This window comes from Ceratotherium simum, chromosome 4, assembly GCF_057802395.1.
Source record: "Ceratotherium simum simum isolate JZ-2026a chromosome 4, ASM5780239v1, whole genome shotgun sequence".
Lineage (NCBI taxonomy): Eukaryota > Metazoa > Chordata > Mammalia > Perissodactyla > Rhinocerotidae > Ceratotherium > Ceratotherium simum.
In genome coordinates, this window is record NC_141903.1 from 1,412,617 (window position 1) to 1,438,068 (window position 25,452).

At 53.9% G+C, this 25,452-nt stretch overlaps 1 protein-coding gene across 2 annotated transcripts in view; it reads left to right on the forward strand.

Moving 5' to 3' along the window:
* Positions 1–25,452, forward strand: part of TBC1D9B (TBC1 domain family member 9B) — a 43,205-nt gene that overhangs the window by 10,929 nt on the left and 6,824 nt on the right. For both annotated transcript variants that reach the window (XM_087429198.1, XM_087429199.1), the window contains exons 4-17: positions 233–461; positions 1,494–1,752; positions 3,264–3,471; positions 6,282–6,491; positions 17,090–17,251; positions 17,537–17,687; positions 18,201–18,415; positions 20,015–20,132; positions 20,917–21,202; positions 22,331–22,460; positions 22,563–22,661; positions 23,376–23,444; positions 24,360–24,600; positions 24,983–25,048. In XM_087429198.1, the coding sequence (XP_087285324.1) occupies positions 233–461; positions 1,494–1,752; positions 3,264–3,471; positions 6,282–6,491; positions 17,090–17,251; positions 17,537–17,687; positions 18,201–18,415; positions 20,015–20,132; positions 20,917–21,202; positions 22,331–22,460; positions 22,563–22,661; positions 23,376–23,444; positions 24,360–24,600; positions 24,983–25,048 (2,443 nt within the window). The remainder of the gene's footprint in view (positions 1–232; positions 462–1,493; positions 1,753–3,263; positions 3,472–6,281; positions 6,492–17,089; positions 17,252–17,536; positions 17,688–18,200; positions 18,416–20,014; positions 20,133–20,916; positions 21,203–22,330; positions 22,461–22,562; positions 22,662–23,375; positions 23,445–24,359; positions 24,601–24,982; positions 25,049–25,452) is intronic.

The window sequence follows — 25,452 nt, forward strand, 5'->3', positions numbered from 1 at the left end:
ATAGCTCAGGGAGCTGAGGGAACTTTCCCAGCCTCTGTCTGACCACGTGCATTGACCACGCACCCACCAGAGCAGCTGACAGGGCCTGCCCGTGCTGCTGGCCCTTGGGCTAGGGGCCAAGACTCCTGGTCCCACCGCCCGGGTTCCCTGGGCCTTTCTGTTCCCGCCTTTGCACATCTCGGCTGTGGGGACCCATGGGCTCGCAGGAACCAGTCCCCTTTTCCTCCTCCAGGGTATCATCGCGGAAGAGAACAAGAACCTGCAGCCCCAGGGAGATGAGGACCCCGGGAAGTTCAAGGAGGCCGAGCTGAAGATGCGGAAGCAGTTCGGGATGCCCGAAGGGGAGAAGCTGGTCAACTACTACTCCTGCAGCTACTGGAAGGGCCGCGTGCCGCGGCAGGGCTGGCTCTACCTGACCGTCAACCACCTGTGCTTTTACTCCTTCCTGCTGGGGAAGGAGGGTGAGTGCAGGCCCGGGCTCGGGGGTGTCCCCATGTCCCCCAGGCCCTCAGCTGGCCCCTCATCCTCTGACTTCTAGAAAGTTCACTGCCTCTCTGGACTGCTGAAGTTTCTGAGGGGTCTCCCTCCTCTCAGCCCCGAGACCTTCTGTCCCCAGACACCCACCAGAGGGTCTCCCCAAAACCCAGTGCCACCTCAGCAGTCACACCAGGAGCGTGAGCCAGGCATACGCCGGGCTCTTGGGGGCTCCTGCCGCGTCTGCGTGTGCCAACACGGCTCTTCACCTAGTGACTGTCCACACAGGGCCTCTCCTCTGTGGACTGAGTATTCGAGGGCACACGACGGCCCTGAGTGGCTCCAGGTTATGCGGTGCCTTGGGCATGTGCCCCTGCAGCCACCTGCTGCAGGTCCCTCCCTGCAGGAAGCCCCGGCCTCAGGGCATGAGGCCAACTCCCTGGTGACAGCCAGCACCCTCTGCTGCCATGTCATTCCCAGAAAGAGCCGCCAGGGCCTTACCCGTTTCCAGTATTTCCTCTCCCGAGCCCAGCAAGGCCGCCTTCTGCCTCGCACACACTTGCCACATCCTCCCCTGCCCTTCTCCCGCCCACGTACCTCCTCCTCAGGCAGGGGCCAGTGTCCTCTCTCTGCTGGTCACACCACGTTGTGACTTGTTCCCATGTCAGTGCGCTCCCACTAGATGGGGCTTCTCGGGGCCAGCATCTCAGCTAGCTCACCCCTGCACGTTCATTCGTGTCTCCCTACAGCCATTTGTGGGGCAGATATTCACCTGGTCTGTCCTTAGAGCTGGGCACTGGGTTGGCCTGGGATGCAGTGGAGAGCCCCATGGCCCCATTCCTCCTTGTGAGCACAAGCACAGCCAGGCTTGGAGGGGGTGGGGCACACGGTAAACGCTGCCTTCAGGGAGTGGCTCCCCTGGGGTGGGTTCCGGGTGCAGGGGGGAGTCAGGAGCCCCACCTTGCCCAGCCCTCCAGCACGTTTGACCCACTGGTGTGTCTGTCCCTGTGCGTGTCCAGTGAGCCTGGTGGTGCAGTGGGTAGACGTCACACGGCTGGAGAAGAATGCCACCCTGCTCTTCCCCGAGAGCATCCGCGTGGACACCCGGGACCAGGAGCTCTTCTTCTCCATGTTCCTCAACATCGGCGAGACCTTCAAGCTCATGGAGCAGCTGGCCAACCTGGCCATGCGGCAGCTGCTGGACAGTGAGGGCTTCCTGGAGGATAAGGCACTGCCCAGGCCCTCCCGGCCGCAGAGGAACGTCTCGGCTCTGAAGCGGTGCGTTGCCCCCCGGGTGTGGGAGGGACCCACCCTTCCCACACCTCACAGGCTCCCCTCGTGGGAAGGGGCCAGGTAAAGGGGTGGTTTCGGATAGCGTGGAGAGGGCACCAAGAGATTCGCAGAGGGGTTGTCCTGAGAGACCTGCTGCTGACGTGGAGGGAGTTCTTCCCGTGTTCTCTCTCCAAGCCCTGTGATGGGGAGGTGCTCTTACACTCCTTGGTCTCAGACGGGAAGCTGAGGCCCAGAGAGGCTGAGTAACTTGCCCAAGCCTCCTCAGGTAGTAAGTGGTGGAGCCAGGGTGTGAGCTGCCAGCCCACCCTCCGTACCACCTGGGTCAGGCTGCCCCTGGAGGCCACAGCTGAAAGGCTTTGGTGAATCCAGGCTTGGGGTGCACAGCCTCCATCCTGCTGTGATTGACAGCTCTTCTCAGGACCCCTTGGCCAGTGGCCCCTTGTAGCCATGGTACCCAGGCCTGGGGCTGAAGTGCAGCCAGGGTGATGGCCTCACGTGCAGGTCTGAGATCCCTGCCACCTTGTCCGTGGGTATTGGTAGACAGAGGAACGAATAATGGCCCCCCCGCCGACTCCCTACCAGCACTTTTGTTTATGCTCCTCGGTTATAGCTTCACGGGAAACCTGCAAGGCTGGCCGGGAGCTCAGACGTTCACTGATTTGTAGCCGTGCACTCAGAGACTTTATCCAGGCTGGCCGTTTCCTAGGTTGCACCCAGAGACCATGGCCTAGGCCCAGACTCCAGGATGCACCTTCAGGACCAGAACGCCGTCCAAGGATGTCACTCTCCTGATGCAAGTGACAGGATTGCTTTTGGAACCTTCCAAAAAGAAAACAAGCAGGGCCAGGACTTGACACTGTCCATCAGGCACTGTCCATCAGGCTGTGCCTGTCAGGCCTTGCTCAGGCTGCTGGCATCCCCATGGGTCTGGGGAGAGAGAGATATTTATGAGGACAGAGCCACCACAGGGGCGAGGAGCAGGGTGCCAGGCACCCGCCTCCCACAGCCATAGACGGGTGAGCGTGCATTCTGTTCAGCAACAGCATCATGTGCTTTAGTCTTCACACCTGCCTGTCGGGAGGTCCTGGTCTGGGTTTCTAGGTGGGGCTGGGCTTCCCAGTGAGAAGCGGCAGCCTCGGGGCAGAGGCCTGCAGGGCAGGTACAGGAAACCTCCGGGCACCGGGCATTGCCCGCCTACAGTGCCGAGCGAGCGACGTGTCACACCCCGTCAGCCTCCAGCTGTCCTCCCACAGCTGTTGGGTCTCAAGGGCATGCTGTTTGCTGACCACTCCTCTGCCGCTCATACGAATGTCTCTTGTACTTGGCCGTTATCGTGCTTGTTTTCTTGACCTCTAACATCCTTGGGCATGACTTGCTCATGGGAGGACCCCAAAGAACCTGAATCAGAGGAGGAAACCGAGGCCCTGAGGCCCCTCTCGGGTGTGCTCGCCCCGACTCTTGTCCCCTTTCCTCCCGCCCCACCTTGGTTTCCCCAGAGACCTGGACGCCCGCGCCAAGAACGAGTATTACCGGGCCATGTTCCGGCTGCCCAGGGACGAGCGCCTGGATGGCCACACAGGCTGCACCCTGTGGACCCCGTTTAACAAGCTGCACATCCCTGGCCAGATGTTCATCTCCAGCAACTACATCTGCTTCGCCAGTAAGGAGGAGGATGCGTGCCGCCTCATCATACCGCTGCGCGAGGTGAGCCCTGCCCCAGCCCCAGCTGGCTCTGCCCTGAGTCACGGGGGCACCTGGCGAGAGTCCCCAGCCTGAGCGGCCCCTTGGCATTCGGTGATGGGCACATGGCAGGTGCATAGCGAGTCAGCGCCCTCTCCGAGTACCTGCCCTGTGCCAACCCTTCCAGGAGTGTGTACACTGGATGCCCCCTTGGTCACCTCGCCTCGCCTAGTGGGGAGAGAGGGTGGGGCTTTGGCGCACCAGGAGAGCTCACAGTGGGACAGAAGGAAACTTCAGGAGGACCTGCACCTCCCTGGTCAGAGCCCAGGGGCCTCCTGTGGGTGAGTGTCCATCGGTCCTGCCTTCCTGCCCTGCACCTGGACTTTGGCAAAGCCCTGCTTTGGCTGGGCTTGGAGGACTCTGACTGTACACCAGCCCCTCCATGTCACTCTCAGAGGCCACCTCACTGTTCCTCTCCCAACACCTGCTGTGGCTCAGGCTCCAGCAGAGTCATCAGAAGTCAGCTCTCACCTGTCAGAGGTAGGGGTCTGCTCTCACCTGTCAGAGGTAAGGGTCGGCTCTCACCTGTCAGAGGTAGGGGTCAGTCTCACCTGTCGGGTGGAGGACAGCTCTCACCTGTCAGAGGTAGTTTTTTCTCAGATTTCTTGGGCTTCCACGGCAATCCTGGTGAAAACAGGCCATTTGTCCTGTGCTGCAGTGAAGAGAGGGCCCCCGTCTAGATGGAAGGCACTGACCCTGAGGTCAGCGCAGGTCCCAACGTCTCCTTTTCCTCATGGCCCGTCAAGGCAGACTGGCTGATTATTGAAGTACAATGAGGTTCTTAAGTTATAACCTAAATCACAGTATTTTGATGTTATTAAAAAACCTAGAGCAATGGGACCTCCCTGGCATTTGTACAAAGCCCTCGAGTTGCAGGTGTAGCTGTGAATAGGTGTGAGGTGATATGCTGCCTCAGTGCCTCAGTTTCCCCAGGGGAGGTCAGACACAAAGGACTCAAAAGAGCCACAGTTCCAGAAGCTCCAGAATGAGGAGCTCAGAGGTGGCCCCTGACCCCACACTCTCTCGGCACCAGGTGGCTTTGTCCTGGGTGCTGTAGTGACCTGGCCCTGAAGCCTGGGAGCCAGCTAAGAGGTCCCCTTAGGCCACAGCTCCATTTCTCCTGATGGGTACTGACGTTCTGATGGCAGAGAGCTCTGGCTGAGCTGAGGAGCAGGACCATCTCACGCTCTTGGGATGGGGCTCTGCAGCTGGTCTGGATGGAGGCCCTGGCCCGGCACTGACAGATCCTCAACGTCCCAGCCACGGGGCTTCACAGGGGCTCCTCACTCAGAGCCAACTGCACTCATATGTCCACTGGCCTCCTGAATTTGCATCCCAAACGTGCTCTTCACATCCTCACCTCAGGAAGTGGCACCCCTTCCATTCGCCCACTTGGGTGAAAAGGGGGAGCCATCCTTGACTCTGACCTTGCTGATTCCCACATCCTGACCACAGCACGTCCTGTCAGCTTGCCCTCTGGAGCATGTCCCTTCCTCTCCATGGCCGCCACCTAGGACACCATCAAGAGTGTCCTACCTGCACCTAACCCCTCTAGGACCCATCCTTCTGCAGCAGCCATAGTAATTGAAAATGTCAGTCAGGGCATGTTGGCGCCCAGCGTAGAATCCTCCAGCCTCCTCTCTTGTGACTAGAAGAATCCCCAACTCCGTGCTGTGGCCTGTGAGACTTTCACTGAGCCATCCATCCCTTCTCAGACCTCAGCTCACACGCATGCAGATGCGTGTGTGCACACGAACACGTAAACACACTCACATGTGTGTGCACACATACATGTACACATGCATGGAAACACTTGTGTGCATAGGCACACACTCTCGTGTACACATACACACTACACACATGCACACTCACACGCATATGCACATACACAGATACAGTACACACACCACCCGCACATACATGCACGCGTATGCACATGCACACATTGCTCTCACACACATATACACTTATGCACACTCTTACGCATACACACACACATAGGCATATGCTCATACACGTATATACACACACACCCCCACCCTACCCACCTCTGCTCACTGCCCCAGCTTCTCTGGCCTTCCGTTGTCCATCAGCCCAGTCCTGCCCCTGCTCAGGATGGTTGCCAGGCCTCTGCCCTAGTTCCTCACCTGGCTGCACAAGGTCTCAGCTCAGTTGCTCTCTGCCCAGAGGTGCCTTCAGCACAGAGCAGTCCAGTGGCCTCTCTACTCACCCCTGGTGACTGTGCTTCATCTGCATGCCCATTTTCTGTCCCCACCCCGGGCTTCAGGCTCTGCAGAGGTGCCCCTAGAAGACCCATCCTATGTCCTCCACGCCTGAGCTGCTCTGTCCGCCTGCCTTGGTGTCAGAGCCAGGCCCAGGACACACCTGTCAGCAGGTGTTCTAGGAACCAGTGCTTAGGACGGCTGTGCAAGTGGGGCTCCTCTGTGAGCTTCAGAGTGGAGGAAAGCTGGCCGTCTTTGGGGCTCAGCACCTCACGTTCTGCATCTTCATCCTCATGACAGTCCCGCAGGGCCGACATGCTCGCCCCACTGACAGGTGAAAAACGAGACCTAGACAGGCATGGAGCTTGCTCAAGGTCCTGCAGCAGCAAGCTGCAGAGTCAGAATACGAGTCAGGTCAGCCCGGAGAGCCCTGTGCACTCCTGCACCATGCCCAGGAGAGGACCACCTGAGGCTGCTGTGCTCTCATGTTCACAAAACCCTCTGGCTCTACGTCCCGAGACACAGACGCCCAAACTGTTTTTACCTTCTTAGGTGACCATTGTCGAAAAAGCTGACAGCTCCAGTGTCTTGCCCAGCCCTCTGTCCATTAGCACCAAGAGCAAAATGACCTTCTTGTTTGCCAACCTGAAGGACCGTGATTTCTTGGTTCAGAAGATCTCTGACTTCCTCCAGAGAACGCCGTCTGAGCTGGGCGGTAGCAGCAGGGAGAGGAAGGCCAGTGTCGTGGACCCGGCCCCAGAGGTGAGAGGGCCACGTGGGAGCAGGGGGCTGGAGGTCAGGGCCGGGAGAAGAGCCCGGGCAGCCATCGGCTTCCATACCGGAGCCTCACGCCTGTGGTGCCTGCCGGAGGCCGTGGGCCGGGAGGGTCCCTGCTGGGGGCCAGGTGGAGAGCCTAACCCAGCCCTGGTCTCAGGTATCCCGGCCACACACATGCTGCCCCAGGTCACAGGCCTCTCCACCCTGGCACACCCCCAGTCCTCCTGAGCATCACCTGCCTGCCCCAAGTCCCGTTCCACATGAGAAACCTCTGGCTGGCCAGCCGTCCTCATCTCGTCCCTTAAGAATGTCTGCTGCCCTGAGAGCAGGAGCCACACTGTTCTGGCCTATCCAGCTCGGCTTCGTCTGCCTAATGTTTCTCCCGTTGGCCTTTCAGGCTGAAGTTCTTGTAGGGAAAGACCCCCTTTTTAAAGACTTAACTGCAATATCTCAACTTAACTGTTGGTTATTATACCAACAAAATTAGTAATAATTCCTTACTGTGAAATACTTGTACTCACATTTCCCCAAATGCAGGTGTACTTTTTACAGTGTGGCCATTTGAATTGAGGTACATGGAGGTCGTGGAGACATTATGATCGGTTGATATGTCTCTTAAATTCCTTTTTATCTATATACATCTGCTCCCTCCCCCTTTCTCTCTCTTTTTCTTGTGGTATTTTGTTGAAGGGATTGGGTCATTTGTGCTGTAAGGTTCTCACAGTCTGGTTTTTGCTGGTTGCTTCCCCTGGAGGCATGTAACGGCTTCCTTTGTCCTCTTTCCTGTAAGTTGGTGGTTGAGTAGTGAGATCCAGATAGATTCAGGTTCAGTTGTTTGTGTTTGGGGGCAGGTCTTCTCGAGCAGGATTAAGGTGCTGTGTGCTCCCACCAAGAAGTGTCCAACACCTGATCATCTTGTCTGCTGGGACCGCTCATTGAGGACTGTGGCCTAGATCCAGTAATTCATTGGGGACTGCAAGATGGTGGCTCTCTAATCCGATCCTTCCTTCTGTTTGTTAGCTGGAATGCTTCCGTACAGAGAAACTTCCCTCATCAACTATTTGGTTACCCTGAGGCATGGTTCATGTAGGAAAGGCAGAATAAATCTTTTATTCTTTCCTTTTATTCACCAGTTGTTAAAATGATGAGTTGGTTTTCTAGTATCCTCCAAATGTGACCAATTCATTTTTGTATTAATTTTTTAGTATAATTATTTGTGAACTTACAGATTTAAACAGGTTGACGTGTTTCGATCCATGACGGTTATTATCCTCAGTCCATCCGTGACCAGAGGGAGCTTGTTCAGGTCGGCACCTGAGTCCTTTTAGCACAGCCCTGGCCATGTTTGCTCACTTTGCTTCGTGGTATGACAAGCTGTATGTGCTATTGGTCAATCTGAATTTGTGGAAATACTTCATGATTAGCAGAGCCCATATAAAAATCCAGATATCTGGCTTCTCTGGAAAAATCAACAGCCCTGGCATTACAGGGCCCACATTCCCACTGGGTAGCATTGGAGCCAAGTATTGGCATGCGCCCTCCAGCTCCCCAGAGCCCCACCTGGTTGGCCCACAAAGGCCTTTAAATTTTCCACCCCTGTAATCAATGCTCAGAAGTTATTAAGAAGATAAGGAATGGATGGGAAGGAGCTGGGCAGAATGTGTGTGCACTGGAGACGTTAAGAAAGGTTTCTTAGAGGAGGCTGGGCTTGATCTGGGATTTCAGGGAAGAATGAGGTTGGACTGGATGAAAAGGAACATGAGCAGGAATGTTGAGCTGCCTTCATGAGGCCCAACACCACAAATGACAGGGCCTGATGGGCCAGAGTGAGCACAGGCCTGTGGTCCCTTCCAAGTGCTCTCCATTCATTCCCTCAACATGTTTCTGTTGCATCCCGTTAGGTACCAGGTGCTGTTCTAGGCACTAAGATTAGAGCAGTGAGCAGAGTAGGCAAAATCTGTGCCTCTTAGAGCTTGTGTTCTGGTGAGATAGACAGACAGCAAATAAACATGCAGGATGTCAGGTGGCAGCCAGGGTCGGGGATGCAAATAACGCAGGACAGAGATGGGGAGTGCCAGGAAGGAGGGGCTGTCTTCCATCTGTGTCGCTTGTGGGTAGCCTCCCTGACCAAGTGGCGTTTGAGCAGGAACTTGAAAGAAGTAAGGGAACAAGCCATAGTGTGTCTGGGGAAGGGGTGTTCGAGGCAGAAGGAATAGCAGGTGCAGAGGCCTGGAGCAGCATTGACTGAGCACAGGCTGCTCAGACCAGTGAGATCAGGTGTTTGGAGGTGAGAGGAGAGAGGATCGGGTAAAGCCTGTTAAGCACTTCGCTTTGACTCTGAGTGAGATGGGAAGCTGTGGGCGAGTTTTGACCAGAGGAGAAACACAATCTATGTTTTAATAGAATTACTCTGGCCACTGTGTTGAGAATGAATTGGAAGTACAGCTGTCCACTACAGTAGCCACACGTGGCTATTGAGCACCTGAAATGCAGCTAGCCCAAATTGAAATGTGCTGTAAGTAGAAACTACAGGCCAGAGGTTGAAGATTTAGTACGAAAAAGAGAATGTAAAATATTTTGCTAATTTTTTTACATTTATTCTATGTTGTAATGATAATATTTTGGCTATATTGGATTAAATAACATATATTATTAAAATTAATCTCACCAATTTCTTTCATGTTTTTTAATGTGGCTACTAGAAGATTTTAAATTGCGTTATGTGGTTCTTGTTATATTTCTCTTGGACAGAGCTGGACTAGAGAGGGGCAAGAAGACTAGAAGCGGAGACGAGTTGGAAGGCTGTTAGAGTAATCAGGACACTGGATGACAGGGTCTTGGTTGAGGGTGGTAGCAGTGGAGTTGGTGAGAAGTGGTCAAATTCAGGATACATATATATAAACATTTTATTGTGGTAAAATACACACAACATGAAGTTTACCATCTTAACCACATTGACACTGTTGTGTGATCATCACCACCATCCATCTCCAGAACTCTTTTCATCTTGGAAAACTGAAACTCTGTACCCGTTAAACACTAACTCCCCAGTCCTGCCTCCCCCAACCCCTGGTAACCACCATTTTTTTTTTTTTTGTGAGGAAGACTGGCTCTGAGCTAACATCTGTGCCCATCTTCCTCTATTTTGTATATGGGGTGCTGCCACAGCATGGCTTGATGAGCAGTTCGTAGGTCAGCACTGGGGATCCAAACCTGTGAACCCTGGACTACTGAAGCAGAGCGTGTGAACTTAGCCACTTGCCTCCCCCAGCCCCTGGCACCCACTGTTCTACTTTCTGTCTCTGTGAACTTGACTACTCTAGGTACCTCATATAAGTGGAATCAGTGACTGGCTTATTTCACTTAGCACAGTCCTCATAGTTCATCCATGTTGTAGCATGTGTCAAAATTTCCTTCCTTTTTAAGGCTGAATAATATTCTATTGTATATATATACCATATTTTGTTTATTCATTCATCTTTTGACAGACAGTTGGGTTGCTTCCACCTTTTGGCTGTTGTGAATAATGCTGCTGTGAACATGCGGGTACACATATCTCTTCAAGATCCTACTTTCAGTTCTTTTGGGGATATACCCAGAAGTGGAATTGCTGGGTCAAATGGTAATTCAATCTTTAATATTTTGAGGAATTGCCATACCATCTTCCATAGTGGCTGCACCATTGTACATTCCTACCAGGAATGCAAAAGGGTTCCAATTTCTCCCCATCCATACCAACACTTGTTATTTTCTAGGGTTTTTTTACAATAACCATTCTAATAGATGTGAAGTGATATCTCACTGTGGTTTTGATTTTCATTTCACCAGTGGTTAGTGATGTTGAGCATCTATTCATGTCTTATTGGCCATTTGTATATCTTCTTTGGAGAAATATCTATTCAAGTCCTTGGCCTATTTTTTTAATTGGGTTGTTTGTTTTTGTTGTTGAGTTGTAGAAGTTTTTTATATATTCTGGATGTTAACGTCTTATCACATATATGATTTGCAAATATTTTCTCCCATTCCATGGTTGCCTTTTCATTCTAATGATTGTGTCCTTTGATGCACATGAGTTTTTAATTTTTATGTAGTGCAATTTATCTATTTTTCTTTTATTACTTATGCTTTTGATGTCATATCCAAGAAATAATTGCCAATCCAATATCATGAACCTTTCCTCTATGTTTTGTTCTAAGAGTTTTATAATTTTAATTCTTACATTTAGGTCTTTACTCCATTTTGAGTTAATTTTTGTGTGTGGTGTGAGGTAAGGGTCCAACCTCATCATTTTGCATATAGATATCCAGTTTCCCCAACACTATTTGTTGTAAAAACTATCCATTTCCCGTTGAGTGGTCTTGGCACCCTTGTCGAAAATTATTTGACCATATATTCAAGAGTTCATTTCTGGGATCTCAGTTCTATTCCATTGGTCTATATGTCTGTCTTTACGCTGGTACCACACTGTTTTAACTACTGTAGCTTTACAGTAAATTTTTAAATCAGAAAGTATGAGACCTCAAACTTTGTTCTTTTTCTAAGATTGTTTTGGCTATTTGGGATCCCTTGGATTCCATATGAATTTTAGGATGTATTTATCTATTTCTGCAAAAAACATTGTTGAGGGGCTGGCCCGGTGGCACAAGTGGTTAAGTGCACATGCTCTGCTGCAGCGGCCCGGGGTTCGCTGGTTTGTATCCCGGGCATGCACCGCTTGTCAAGGCATGCTGTGGCGGCATCCCATATAAAGTGGAGGAAAATGGGCGTAGATGTTAGCCCAGGGCCAGTCTTCCTCAGCAAAAAGAGGAGGATTGGCAGATGTTAGCTCAGGGCTGAGCTTCCTCACACACACAAAAAAGTGTTGGGATTTTGATAGGGATTGCACTGAATCTGCGGATCACTCTGGGTAGTAGTGACATCTTAACAACATTAAATCTTCTAATCCATGAACATGGTATGTCTTCCCATTTATGTGTCGTCTTTAATTTTTTTCAGCAGTTGTTTTTTAGTTTTCGGTGTACAAGTCTTTCACCTCCATGGTTAAGTTTATTCCTAAGTACTTTATTCTTTTTGGTGCTATTGTAAATGGAGTTGTTTTCTTTTTAAGATTTTATTTTTATTTATTTTTTCCCCCCAAAGCCCCAGTAGATAGTTGTGTGTCATAGCTGCACATCCTTCTAGTTGCTGTATGTGGGACGCGGCCTCAGCATGGCTGGAGAAGCAGCACGTCGGTGCGAGCCCGGGATCCGAACCCGGGTCGCCAGCAGTGGAGCGCGCTCACTTAACCACTAAGCCACGGGGCCGGCCCTGGAGTTGTTTTCTTAATTTCCTTTTTGGATTTTTCAGTGTTAGTGTATAGGATATATTTTGAAGGCAGCTCTGAGAATTGATGGATTAGATGTGAGACATGGAAGAAAGAGAGGGGTTTACAAAAAGATGACGCTGTGGTTTTGGCCTGAGCAGCTTAGAGAAAAGAATCACCATCTAATGACACGGGGAAGATGCAAGAAGAGCAGGCCTGGAAGAATTTGGTTTTGGATGGATGAAATTTGAGGTCAAGAATAATGAGAACTGAGACCTGACTCCTGGAGATGACAAGGAGGTCATGGTGACCTGGACAAGAGTTGTTCAGTGGAAAGACAGGAAGAAAAGGCTGACTGGAGCCGCCTTCAACTGGGACAAGGTGGTGGTAGCAGGGTAATTTTAAAATCTTACCAGATTTCCTCATAAAGACACACACAGCAACTTCAAGACTAAAAGTAAAGCCCACAACATCTTCAACAAAACCAGGTGAAAGGGCATCTCGAAAACCCCAGCCTGCAAGTCGGCGGGCCAGACCACCAACTGCAGCATACTCCATGCAGACAGAGTCAGGAGCTGTGCGGAGCGGGTGAAGGGGAGAGGAGGAAGGGTCTGACGGTCCTAAGAGCCGGGGATTCCAGAATCACCAAAAACACCCTCCCCCAAGAGACGACTCACTGAACAGAAACCTCGGCAAGTGGATCTGAGAAACAACCAGAGAAAGTGGGAGCAGATTTCTCAGGCTCCAGTTTACAGATAACGGAACAAAACAAAATGTGGAAATCCACTAATGGGCTGAGGGAAGATCAGAGATTGCTAGGGCGGCCAAGCCCTCGAGGATCTGAAACACCCAACAAAAACTCCCTTCCAAGGGAAAGAGGCCTCCCTGAGGAAAAGAGAGCTGGGACCGAGCAGGGCAGGAGCCCTGTGGGGTAAAGGAGAGAGAAGCTTCCATCACTAGAGGTGACGGATCTCAGGAAGTCCTGGAGGGGAGCTACAGAGAGACGGCAGCAGACGGGCCCTCACACTGTGCAGTGCGGAGAGCTGCCCTGACCCACATCTACCCCATGTGTCCAGTGTCCTCCCGAAGGTAGAGAAAAATTCACATCATGTAAACAAGAGCAACAGAGAAAGTTATGATCACATGCTATACAAAGGTATTATAGGGGAGAAAATGAGCCAAATAACCTTCCACACAATGAAAGCACCAAAGGAAACCAAAGCCGTGGAATAACAACTGATAGAAACTAACATTCAAGAAAATGTTTCTGAACATAAAAGAAGAATTGAATCTGCATGGTAGAAGGGCATGTTGTACATCTGGAAAAATCATTACAGAATCGTCGATACTGAGATACAATCTAATAAAACTATTGGACTTCAAAGATTAAAAAATTATTTTGGGCACCCAGTCAAAAAAGACCAAGTCATTGAAGGATTGAAAACCAGAGAGGCATCAGACTTTGACAGCAACATTTTATACAAACAGAGTAACATTTGTAAGATACACAATAAGAAAAGCTATGACCCATTGATTTTATATCCAGCGAACTGAGCTTCAGGCGTGAGGACCACAGGCAGCAGGAACATGCAGGAATTTGGGGGATCTACCAGCTTTTGAGGAATTAGTAGAGAACAACCTTCAGACAACCAAGATATGATTGGAGAGGCTTTGGCAGAAGGTCAGGGGTGAACACTGAATGTATTTATTGTAGAAATAAGACTAGATCAGGAGTATAATGGTGACAAGTATGTGAATTTATGTGCTCTGATGAGCACAGTGATAGAGCACAGTGAAAACAAGAGATAGAAGGTGTGGAAAGTAGCATGAACTCATCCATCGCCTTATTAACTAAGTGTCAAAGTACATCACGTTAACTTACATGTTGGCGGAGGAAGCAAAGGGCTGCTTGCTGATTTCAGCATTGCCCATAGTAGGACTCGACAGTGCCTAAACAGAGGGGCCCAGGTCCTAGATACAGATATTACTGTCAGCACAAATAGACAGTCTGACAGACCGGAAAAGCTTAAGATAGGGAAAGCATACAGTGGGTTTAGGCAACTCTTTCAAGAAATTTTGTATAAGGGTCAGCTGAGAATAACGGGGTCGCTTCGGAGTTGGAGCACCGTTTTAATTGAAGTATAACATATATACACTAAAGCGCACGATCCTCAGTGTGCAGCTCGATGGACTTCCACAAAGTTGAAGAGGGAGTCTCTGTAGGGACAACTACTGCATGATTCTGTGCTGACAGAAATGAAACCAGTGGAGGGGCAGTTGCCAGAGGAGGGTCCTAGAGGTGAGGGAGGGGTGGGCCTGGCGTGCATGGCCGAGGTGCTGGAAGGTGGGCCAGTGGGGCTGCCCGTGGTAGTCCTCAGATTGCCCCTGCTCCTGCTTGCGCAGTGCGATAGAAGTCCTGTTTAGTAGGAAGTGAGGAGGGTGGGTGGTTTGGGAAGGTTTGCACTGGAAGAATGTGTGAGATGGTTCCCTAGAGGAGGGGGAGAGGGACCGGCCTAGGAAAATGCAGGATTCCCCGGCGCACGGGCCATGAGCTCACTGTCACACCAGGACCACCTGTCTCGCACAGCATGGTTGCTGCTGAGGTCTCATCCTGGAGTCCGGCTCCTTTCCAGCACTGAGGTTGTTGATTCTCTGAGGCTCTCCATGGCCTGCAAGTCCATTTGTGTCCTGGTCCCTTTGGAGAACTTTGGGCAGGAAGCAGAGTCTCAGCATCAGGGTGCTGTCGGTCTGGACTGGGGTTGTGCCGCCTGGGTTCCAGCAGTTTGTCGTGAAAATGGGTTCTAGTGGACCCAAAATCCGTTTCTAAAACACCAGCCAGGGGTAGAGGGGTGGGCTGTGGATGTGAACCTAGCAGAGTTCTCTTTTTTCCCCTTTTTATTAAAAACAGCTCCACTGAGTTAAGATTGACGTACAACGTACTGTACATATTGAAAGAGTGCAGTTCGATGACTTGAATGTGCGTCACAGTCCTGGTGAAGGTTCCCCTATAAGGAACACAGCGAAGGCCCAGCATGCCACCCCTGCCGGTTGGTAGATGGGACCATGGCCAGGGGGATCAGAGCTGACAGGAGAGCGTGAGGGCGGAAAACCCAGCCCAGACTGGGGCACGCCAACAGGGAGCTTACTGGCCCATGAAGCCAAGGAGTCCGTGCAGTCAGCCGCCTGTCTTCGGAGCCGGCCTCTCCCCACTGGATGTGGCTTTCTGCCAGGAGAGCGTCATTCCTGGGCCATATGTGGTCCCAGGATGGTGGCCGCAGCGCCTGCATCCTCCTTGGCTATCCTGACATTCCCTGTAGAGTTACCACTGCATTTCCTTGGTGGCGACTGGGTGACACAGTACCCCGGAGCCTCCAGAACTCGGGGGTGGGAAATGCTAATTAGCTGGGGGCTGTCACCCAGGGCCTTCAGAGCCCACAAACGTGGGGCTGAGAGTAGAGAGAGATGTGCCCCCAGATGAAAATGGGGAGCTGCTGCTGGCAGAAGGGGAAGTGGATTCCAGAGAGCCAGTGACCACTGTCCCCCCGAGACCAGTGTTCCGGCTGGTGGGCACTCAGGGAGGGAGCTAAGGGGAAAATACAGAGAGTGGGTGCCGGCTCTTGACCCCCTAGGCCAGAGAACAAGCTCCCTGCGCAGGTCGTTGCCCAGGGCAGTGAGCTCACCTAGAAGTCAGGTGCCTGCAGGCAGAACACAGCCCGGGGCCATGTGAGCAGAGGGCAGGTGTCAGGCATCACCCACACTGTGCCTGAAGGGGCACAGATGCCGGTGCTTTCCTTAGGAGCTGGCTTTGCGTTCCAGCTCAACACCTCCTCCCTGGGAGGTCGCGTTAGGAACTTATCTGCTCACCTGCTGGCAGGGCGAGGGCTGGGGGCAGGGGTTCCAGAAAGATGGGGGAAAGATCCTGAAGGTCAGGGCTTCCTTGCAGACCTTTGTCCCTAATGCTCCTCTTTTCCTTCTGCCAGCCCCATATGGCCCCCCGGCACATTCCCAGAACCATCCCAGGGCCCATTTCTCTTGTCCTTTGGCCGTCTGTACGATGGGAAAGCAGATTCCCAGGCTCCTATACTGGGGAGGGACCTACAGCCCTACAGAGCCCTCCTCTAACATGGGGCCCTGCTTATGGTTAGACCTGCGGAGGAAGTAGCCCACAGCACAGATAGTCCACAGGCGGGGACCCCTCCCCACACACCCAGTTCTAGGTCTGTGTCTTTATCTTTGACCCCAAAGCCGTGGCAGCCTTGTTGGAAAACACATCCGACTGTTGAGGAGAACCTGGTCTTGAGCTGGCATGAGTGTCCAGAGCCAAGAGGTGGTGTGGCCACTGCAGGCCACACCACACACCAGGCACGTGGGCCAGTGAGAGGAAGATGGAACCTCAGGGAGCCTTGGGGGTAGCAACCAGCCCTCGGAGGGTCTGAGAGCCCCTTATTCTTCAAGGGGCCCTTGAGGGCACAGTGAATTGGGTAGCCTGAGGAAGACAGGACTCGTTCCTCACTCAGCATCGTTGAGGGCACCTGCAGGAGGGATTGCCTCAGTTAGGACTCTGTCCATCTGAAAAGGGCAGACTGTCAGATCGGGACCGTGCTGGGTGATCTGCCCCCATGTCACCCTGCCCCTGCTCTGCTTTCTCTGTGTGGCTTGGTGCTTGGGCTCCATGGGGGGCCCCAGTGCTCTTTCCCAATAGTCCCAACCTGAGCCAGTCCCCGTGCCCAGGGGCCGTGTGCTCAGATGGGCCCCATGGGGCAGCACCACTATGGCTCAGGGCCCGAGGACAGTCAGGGCAGCCACCACCAGCAGCTGTCCCTACAGAGGTCAGCAGGGTCTGCACCCCAGGGGCTGGAGCAGGAAAGGTGCCCCAGGGAGCAGTGCGCCAGGTGGCCTTTCGGATATGAGCTGCCAGTGCTGCCAGCCAGGCCCTGTAGGGGGCGCATGCATTCAGGAGGGGGCGCCCAGAGCATCTCCTCGGCCCTAAACTCCCTGAGAGAGGGCCTGACAGGATGGGCCCCAGAGCTCTCCCCGTGAGTGACCGGGCAGCGTGGGTGGGCACGGTGAAGGGAGGACAGTGTAGGTGTCCAGCTGGCCGGAGAGGAGGTAGGGCTGGGCCGCAGCATGGCCTTGTGCTCGGCCAGACCGGGTGTTGCTTTCCCAGCGCCATCTGCCCCACGGTGGTGGTCCAGCTTTGTGGTGGACATGCACATCAGAGGCCCCGTGGGCAGCTCACGCATTTCCTTCTGGGCTTTCCCGCCCATGTTGTATTTTCCAGGCGTCCCCAGCTCCTCAGGCAGCATCAGAACAGCCCGCCAGCCCAACCTCACCCCTTGGTGGCCACCAGAGCTCCTGTGCACAGGAAGCGCCCACTGCTTCCCAGGGCCTGCTCAAACTCTTCCAGAGACATGCGAGCATGGAGGACCTGGGAGCCAAGGGGGTAAGCCTGGGGGAGGCCAGGCCAGCCACAACTTCGTGCCTTCATGCCAGTCACTGCGGGCTCTAGGCCTCAGCAGGAAGGCCGTCCTCCTGCCACCTGAGGGCCATGCTGTGCTCAGCCTGGCCTGGGCTCCCAGCATTTTTACCATGAGCCCTTGGAAATCTGAGATGGTCGATCAGCACTCTAGATGGAAGAGGACCCTGTCCCCTAGGCCTCAGCAGCCTGGGGTGCACCGGTGAGGCAGCAGCACTGCGGCCCACAGAACCCCCTTTGTTTTTTCCCCAGGCCAAGGAGAAAATGAAGGAGGAGTCGTGGAACATTCACTTCTTTGAGTTCGGGCGCGGCATGTGCATGTACCGCACGGCCAGGACGCGGGAGCTGGTGCTGAAGGGCATCCCCGAGAGCCTCCGGGGGGAGCTGTGGCTCCTTTTCTCTGGTGAGCTGCCCCGAGGTCCAGCCCCTACGGCCTCCGTGTGGGAGCTCTGCTGAGCCCTGGGCCTCCTTGGTGGGCCAAGCAGGAACTGCCAGGCCTTTACAGGGCGGAAATAGGGCTCACCTGTGAGGGGCCTTGTGCAGGCCCATGCCAGGAGGAGTGTCCTGGGGAGCCGATGCCACGGGTGGGGCACTGTCACTGGGGTGATGCCTTCCTGCCTGCAGTGGGAGATGAACAGGCCCCCTGAGGCCTCCTCTTCTTGGGATAGGCTCTGACAACATTTACACCCTTGGCCTCTTGGAAGGTTTCAGGAAGAGGGCAAGTCAGCCATTCGAACTTGGGTGGGGTGACCCCTCCCAGGAGCATCATGAGGGAACTTTTGCCTCACATCTCATAACTGGCCCCAGAGTTCCACTTCTCCTCTGTGGTGCATCGAGTCTCCATTGTCATTGTCATTGTCCCCAAAGTCCCAGGAAGGGGGGAGGAGGGGGACAGCTGCCAGCTGTGTCTCTGCAGGGGCCTGGAATGAGATGGTGACTCACCCTGGCTACTACGCTGAGCTGGTAGAAAAGTCCACTGGGAAGTATAGCCTGGCCACGGAAGAGATCGAGCGAGACCTCCACCGTTCCATGCCTGAGCACCCCGCCTTCCAGAACGAGCTTGGGATCGCTGCGCTCCGGCGGGTGCTAACTGCCTATGCTTTCCGAAACCCCACCATCGGCTACTGCCAGGTAAGGGGGCTTATAGGGGGCTCAGAGGCAGCCTCTCCACCAGAGGCTCACAGGAGCAGGTCCCCGTGTGCCTGAGTGGTGGCCTCACACATCTGCTGTCGTGAAGAAGCCCGACCACAGAAAAAGATGTCATTAAAAACAGTATTCATTGCTTATCTCATCCCCATGCCATATATTAAGTTGTTTTCTATGTGTTTCTGGTCTGGATCCTAGAGGTGTTCAGTGTTTTTGTGTGTGTGGTATAACACGCATAACACAAAATTTACCATCTTAACCACTTTAAAGTGTGCAGTTCAGTGGCATTAAGTGCACTCACACTGTTGTGCAACCATCACCACCATCCATCTCCAGAACTCTTTACAGCTTGCAAAACTGAAACACTGTACCCAGTAAACAATTACCCTGGTTGCCCCTGGCAACCACCCTTCTACTTCTGTCTCTGTGAATCTGACTACTCTAGGTACCTCATGTACCGAATCATACAGTATTTGTCTTTTTGTGACTGGCTTATTTCATTAGCATAATGTCCGCAAGCTTCATCCATGGTGAAGCATGTATCAGGATCTCCTTCCATTTTAAAGCTGAATAGTACTCCATTGTGCGGACAGATCACATTCTGTCACCCATTCATTGGTCGATGGACACCTGGGTTGCCTCCATGTTTTAGCTGCTGTGAAAAATAACTGCTATGAACATGGGTTCATGGTGTTCACATGGGTGTGCAAATATCTGTTTGTGTCTCTGCTTTCAGTTCTTTGGGGTTTATACCCAGAAGTGGAATATCTGGATCATATGTTAATTCTGTATTTCATTTTTTGAGGAATTACCATAGTGTTTTGCACAGGAGCTGCACCATTTTACATAGCCACCAGCAATGCACAGTGTCCCAATTTCTCCCCATCCTCACCAATCTTGTTATTTTCTGTTTTGTAATGGTAGCCCTCCCAATGGTGTGAGGTGGCATCTCATCACGGTTTTGATTTGCATTTCTGGCAGCATTTGATTGTAAATCCAGTGGGCGTTTTCCTGGCCAGGTCAAATGGCTTCCTGTCTCCCCTAGACTGCTTCCCATTTCAGAGGAGCAGGGCAGTCCCCCAAAGTCCCTTTCTGTAGGACCGGAGTTCTGCATGACATCTTACCAGTGCATGGAAGGCCAAGTGTGCTGGCTGTAAATAATTTTTAATATAATTTGCCACAGTTTAAGTTTTTTCTTACAAGCCTTGCTGTCAGCTCAGGCTGCAGGCGGTCCCAGTCTTGCCGCGGCCTCCCTGCAGCCGTGTGGCCGTCGCCTGGGTGCAGGGCTCTGGTGCACAGTTCACTTACACGTCCACCTGGCCCTGTGTCACACCTCCAACACCAGACGCCCCTCTGCAGAAGTGCCACCTGCTGATGTCTGCCTTTATGGTTTTCCCAGTGCCCACTGGCCAAATTTGAGGGACTTGGCTGACCGTTTTTATCAAACTGATTTCCTGAAAATTGCCTTCTGGCAAATTGCCCAGAGTTGGGTGGGACAGCCTGTCGTTGCCAGACTTGCTTATAGAGCGAGGCGGGGAGGGGACAGTTGTACTCGGTGTCCCATCAGCATCTCTGTGCCTGCAGGCCATGAACATCGTCACCTCAGTGCTCCTGCTCTATGGCAGCGAGGAGGAGGCCTTCTGGCTGCTGGTGGCCCTCTGCGAGCACATGCTGCCCGACTACTACAACACCAGGGTGGTGGGTGAGTGCCCGCTGCCGCGGCTCCCCCGGCCTCAGAGGCTCTCGGAGGCCTCACAGCCGTGCTTCTGGCTGCCGTCATGGTTCCAACGACAGAGCAGGGAGCGGAGAAGTCATCACACAGCTGGAAAGTGGACAGCCAGACAGCGACCCCCGAGCCTCGCCCAGACTCTGTGTGGATCCCTAGGAGCTGCTGCAGTAGAGTTAGAAGAGGTCACACAGTCAGGGGTCTTTGAAAGTTGGCTTGGGGCCTAAATTCCCATCCCTCTAACTCTTTGTAAACTTTTTTACTGTAGAAAATTTCAAACATCACAACTGGAGCGTATAGTACACCTCCACATACCTAATACCCAGTTCAACTGTTATGAACGCACGGCCAGCAGTCCCTGTGTTATTAAATAGAAATGGGCTTATAAGTGTGTTTAATTCCAGATGTAATTAAGTCTGTTGTTCTAAGATGTCCTGCCGCACCGTTTGTGTTTGGGTTTCCACTCTTGGCATCCTTTAGAATCACATCTGTTCACAAGCTTCAGGGCAGGACACACAGAAGCCACCGAGGCCACTGTTTACTTCTGATGCTTCTAGGGAGAAATTATCCCAAGAGAAAATCCCAAAATAGTGGAAGAAATCATTCTTTTCAGACAGTGGTTTGGAAGCTGTAGAAAGGAAACTTACAAGGTTTTTTTTCTTTCTTGTTTTCTCCACCCGTTCCAGCCCTCAGTGTAAGCGGAGCTGGCTGGGGACCCGGTGGGCTTCCTGCACCATTCACTCCTTCATCCTCTCCCTAGGGGCCCTGGTGGACCAAGGCATCTTTGAAGAGCTCACGAGAGACTTCCTGCCCCAGCTCTCTGAGAAGATGCAGGACCTGGGGGTGATCTCCAGCATCTCACTCTCCTGGTTCCTGACCCTCTTCCTCAGTGTCATGCCCTTCGAGAGTGCGGTGGTCATTGTTGACTGCTTCTTCTATGAGGGCATCAAGGTGATCCTGCAGGTGGCCTTGGCCGTCCTAGACGCCAACACGGAGCAGCTGCTGGGCTGCAGTGACGAGGGCGAGGCCATGACCGTCCTGGGCAGGTGACTGAGCAGACCTCCATCCTCCTGCCAGGGAGCTGGCCAGCGCTCCCACAGACAGCAGAGCCCCACCCCTCAGCAGCACTGAGCTCTCCACAGTCAGCATCAGTGACCGTGCCCACCAAGTGCCCGGCCACACCCTGGGACGCTCCAGGGGGCAGGAGAGAGCCGCCTTTCTGGTGGGAAACAAAATGGCACTGGGAGAAGAAAAAACGGGTAGTTGGCCAGAGCTTGCTGGGCTGGAGGGCCTAGTGGGCAGGAGGCAGCTGGAACGGCAAGGCCTCCAGCCTCTAGCGAAGGCTGGGTGTCTGCTCCTTCCACAAAGCAGTCCTGGCCGTGCCTTCCTGAGCTCAGCAGCATCACTACCTCCCCGTCACCTAGACAGAGGGCCGCAGAGGCGCCAGAGTCAACAACTGGTTTTCATGCCCGTCTCTCACACCAGACAGATCGGGCCCCACTTCAGAGCAGGGGCCTGATTGGGGATGGGGCTGGAGCCAGTGGGTATGGGGGACCAGCCACCCTCTCCCACCTGAGTGTCAGGCCCACCCCAGAGAGCCTGAGAGGGCAAGAGGTCTTGGCTGGGATAGGCCAGCCGAAGTCGGGCCCTGTCCCGAGGCTGTGTCCCTGGAGAGGCCAGTTTCCCGTGGACACCCCCACAGGCAGGCTCCTCCCACACCTTGCTCCTGGGACACTCCTTCGGTCCCTGATTCTTCCTGGCCAGAGCAGGGAGTCCCTACATCTCTGGTGACCTGCCAGAGGGAAGGAGCGTATCATCCCTCCAACTGAGACAAACCTTTCTTCTGGTGTGGTAGGGTCTGGGCTTATAAAGGGTCCCTGCCGACAGGACCCCCAGAGGACAGCCTGGCTTCCTAAGAGTTAGTGCTCAGGCCTTGCAGGGGGCAAGGCCTTCTCTCCGCTGCCTCCAGGGGGAAGTCCTGATTTGCCAGGGCACCTCCCCATCCCCCGCCCCCCCACAGAGTTAGTGGCCCTCCGGAGGATGCCCAGCCCTCAGCATGCTCACTCCTTCATGGGTAGGCTATGCAAATTCGGTCCCTGCACATTGCTTACCTATGGGTAAGACACCCCTGTCACCTGTGGGTGGTCTAAACTTCTGTCCTTCGATCTTGACAGATACCTGGATAATGTGGTCAATAAGCAGAGTGTTTCTCCTCCTATCCCACACCTGCATGCCCTGCTGACCAGTGGAGGTGACCCTCCTGCAGAGGTGGACATCTTCGACCTCCTGAAGGTGTCCTACGAGGTCAGCACTTCCTGGGCCGTTTGGTGCGGGGCGGGCCGAGGTGGGCGCGGCCCTCTGCTCTGTGGTTCCACCTTATCTCACTGGATCACCTCTGGCTGGTAGAAATTCAGCAGCCTGAGGGCCGACGACATTGAACAGATGCGGTTTAAACAGAGACTGAAAGTAATCCAGTCCTTGGAGGATACAGCCAAGAGGAGTGTGGTAGGTACGGGGCAGGGCTCTGGTGGCCCAGGCTGCCGGGAGGGGCGGGGAGCAGAGCTCCCTGGTGCTGCCTTGTGTGGGTGCAGACTGGAGGAAAGAGGGCGAGATCCCGGGCACTCTTTTCTGCTCACGGTTGGCCACTGGGAAGCTTCTCTGAGGCCGCAGTGCCTACAAGCCAGGCTTGATCTCGCTCTGCACTGAGCCCTCCTGGCCTGGCTTTGCCGTCTGTCCCCTGCCCCTGCCCCCGGGTAGGGACACTTGGCCACCCTCTGCCTGCCCAGCCTGCCGTGCCTCTGCCACAAGCCTTTGTCCCCCTTATCTCTAGAGGGAGCATTTACTGGAAAGTTCTAGAACACCTTCCAAAGAGCCAGTGCCAGGGCCTTTCCTGAGACCCAGACAGCAGTCACTAAGTGACTGCCCCTCACCCTGTTTCCCTGGACTGGGTGTTTGGGACAGAAAGGCCCCCAGTGCTCACCAGGAAGAAGCTCGGAGAGTGTGAACTGAGTGACAAGACGGTGATGAGGGGAGAGCATGCGGACCGCACCCTCTTTCCTGAATGGACTGCCCTCTTGTGCTTGGCCAGCTGGCGATTCCAGGAGAGTGGTTCATGTCTTCACCCTCATCCACATGTGAATTCTCTCAAAGAGCATCTTGTTTTTACCAGAGCAGGAACTTGAGAATTCACCAATACATCCTGTTTCTTTTTCCTTCTAGGTCCGAGCTATACCTGGGGATATTGGTTTCTCAATTGAAGAGCTGGAGGACCTCTACATGGTGTTTAAGGTGACAGAGCCGGGGCAGGACCAGTATCCCTTCCTAGTCCCTTAAATGCATCCTCAGCACAGCAGACTCCTTCCAGACGAGAAATAGATTTAAAAGCATCCTCAGGAGCAGTTACCACAAACCTCACTTGGTAGAATTTAATCCTTCTTGGAGTTTAGGCAGGACACTCTTTTAAGTAGCAGAAAATCCACTCAAGTCAGCTTACACAGAGGAGGGAATGCATTGGCTCATGTAACCAAAAATTCTAGGAATATACAGCTTCAGGCATGGCTGGATCCAGGTGCTCAAATGTGCTGTCAAGTTCCCCCACCTCAGATGTCCTCTGGACTGCTCTCCCTGCAGAGTGGCAGGACCGTTGTGAGCAGCTCCAGGGTTATTCTTTCCTCTCAGTAACCCAGTGGAAAGAGAATTTTTCTTTCCAAGTGGTTTTAGCAAAAAGCACAGGGTTGATTATTGGACTGACTTGAGTTAGGTGCTGTGGCTACAGGATGATGTTTGCTACTGGCCCATGTGCCTGTCTCATGGCCTGAGGGTAGGACAGGAGGGCCTCTCCAAGGAAATTTCAGGTGCTATTAACAGAAGAAAGGAGAAAAGTGTTCTGAAGAGCAGGCACAAACAACAAAGTCCACACTGCCTTTCCACTCCTTTGGTTGGTTCCCATCTGCCCCCCCAGGTCTCCGCTGTGCTGTGGCCGGCAGCCCTAGGGTTCTGTGTCAGCTCCCACGTCTGTAAGAGAGGGCCCGATGGGACCAGTGTGAGCAGTTCTGTGAGATGCTGTGTCTGGCCCAGCGCTCAGTACCCTGGGCTCTGCAGACCTGGCCAGAGGAGGCGGGTGGGCACATCGACCAGCCTGGCAACCCTAACCAGCTGGGAGCTGAGAGGCCGGGCCGTCTCAGCAGGCTGCACCCCCCGCAGGCCAAGCACCTGGCGAGTCAGTACTGGGGGAGCGGACGCCCCGCAGCTGTGCGTCGGGACCCCAGCCTCCCCTACCTGGAGCAGTACCGCATTGACGCCAGGCAGTTCCAGGAGGTCTTCGCCAGCCTGACGCCCTGGGCCTGCGGCTCCCACACGCCCGTGCTGGCAGGGCGCATGTTCCGGCTCCTGGATGAGAACAAGGACTCGCTGATCAACTTCAAGGAGTTCGTGACAGGGATGAGTGAGTGGCTCGGGGGCCTCTTGTGCCCTCCCCCTTTCTGAAGAAGCCTCGAATCCGGCCCTGGCCAGTCTTCCCACTGCAGCAAGCAGAGGGCAGCCGGGAGCCCTTGGCCCTTGAGAAGGGAAGGGCCATTTTCTCACTGGAGACGTGTGGTGTCGAGTAGGGGCCCTCCCCCTTCTCCTTCCCTCCGTCGGGGTCTGCGGGCCCCAGAGAAGGGGAAAGCAGGAGGCCTGGGCTTGTCCCCAGGACCCTCCGGAGGCAGTCAGACTGTGGGGAGGGTCCTGCCAGAGCCCACTGGAGGTGAGGTGTCTGAGTGCGGGCCAGCCATGGGGCTTTGGCGTCCTCTTGCCAGCGTGCCCTCCTCTCTGGCCTTCGTCCACAGGTGGGATGTACCACGGGGACCTGACAGACAAGCTCAAGGCGCTCTACAAGCTGCACCTGCCCCCAGGTGAGGGCCTCTCGTGTGCCCATAGCTGGGGCTGGAGCGTCTGAAGGCGTAGGCACGGGCCTCTGTGGGCCACTGGGCCTCGAAGCAGCCCCGGGGTACCAGGCATCGTGGAGGCTCCCCCATCCCAACGGAGGAGGAGGAGGCGGGAGCACTGGGGCTGCGGCCTGGCCGAGTCTCGGTCAGAGGGCAGGGCCGTGATCTGGGAGGGGACGTGCAGGAGTGTCCCAGGGTGGACACCAGCCACGGGCAAGGATCCAAGAGCATGGATAGCTCAACTGAAAAGCCAGGAGGGGTGAGGGGTCGCGTGAGTAGAGATCCGAGTTTGAAACTGAGCCCCTTTGTGTTCATTGGTTTGTCCTTAAGTTTCTCAAGGTTCCTGTTATCTCTGGAGGATCAGTCCGGGG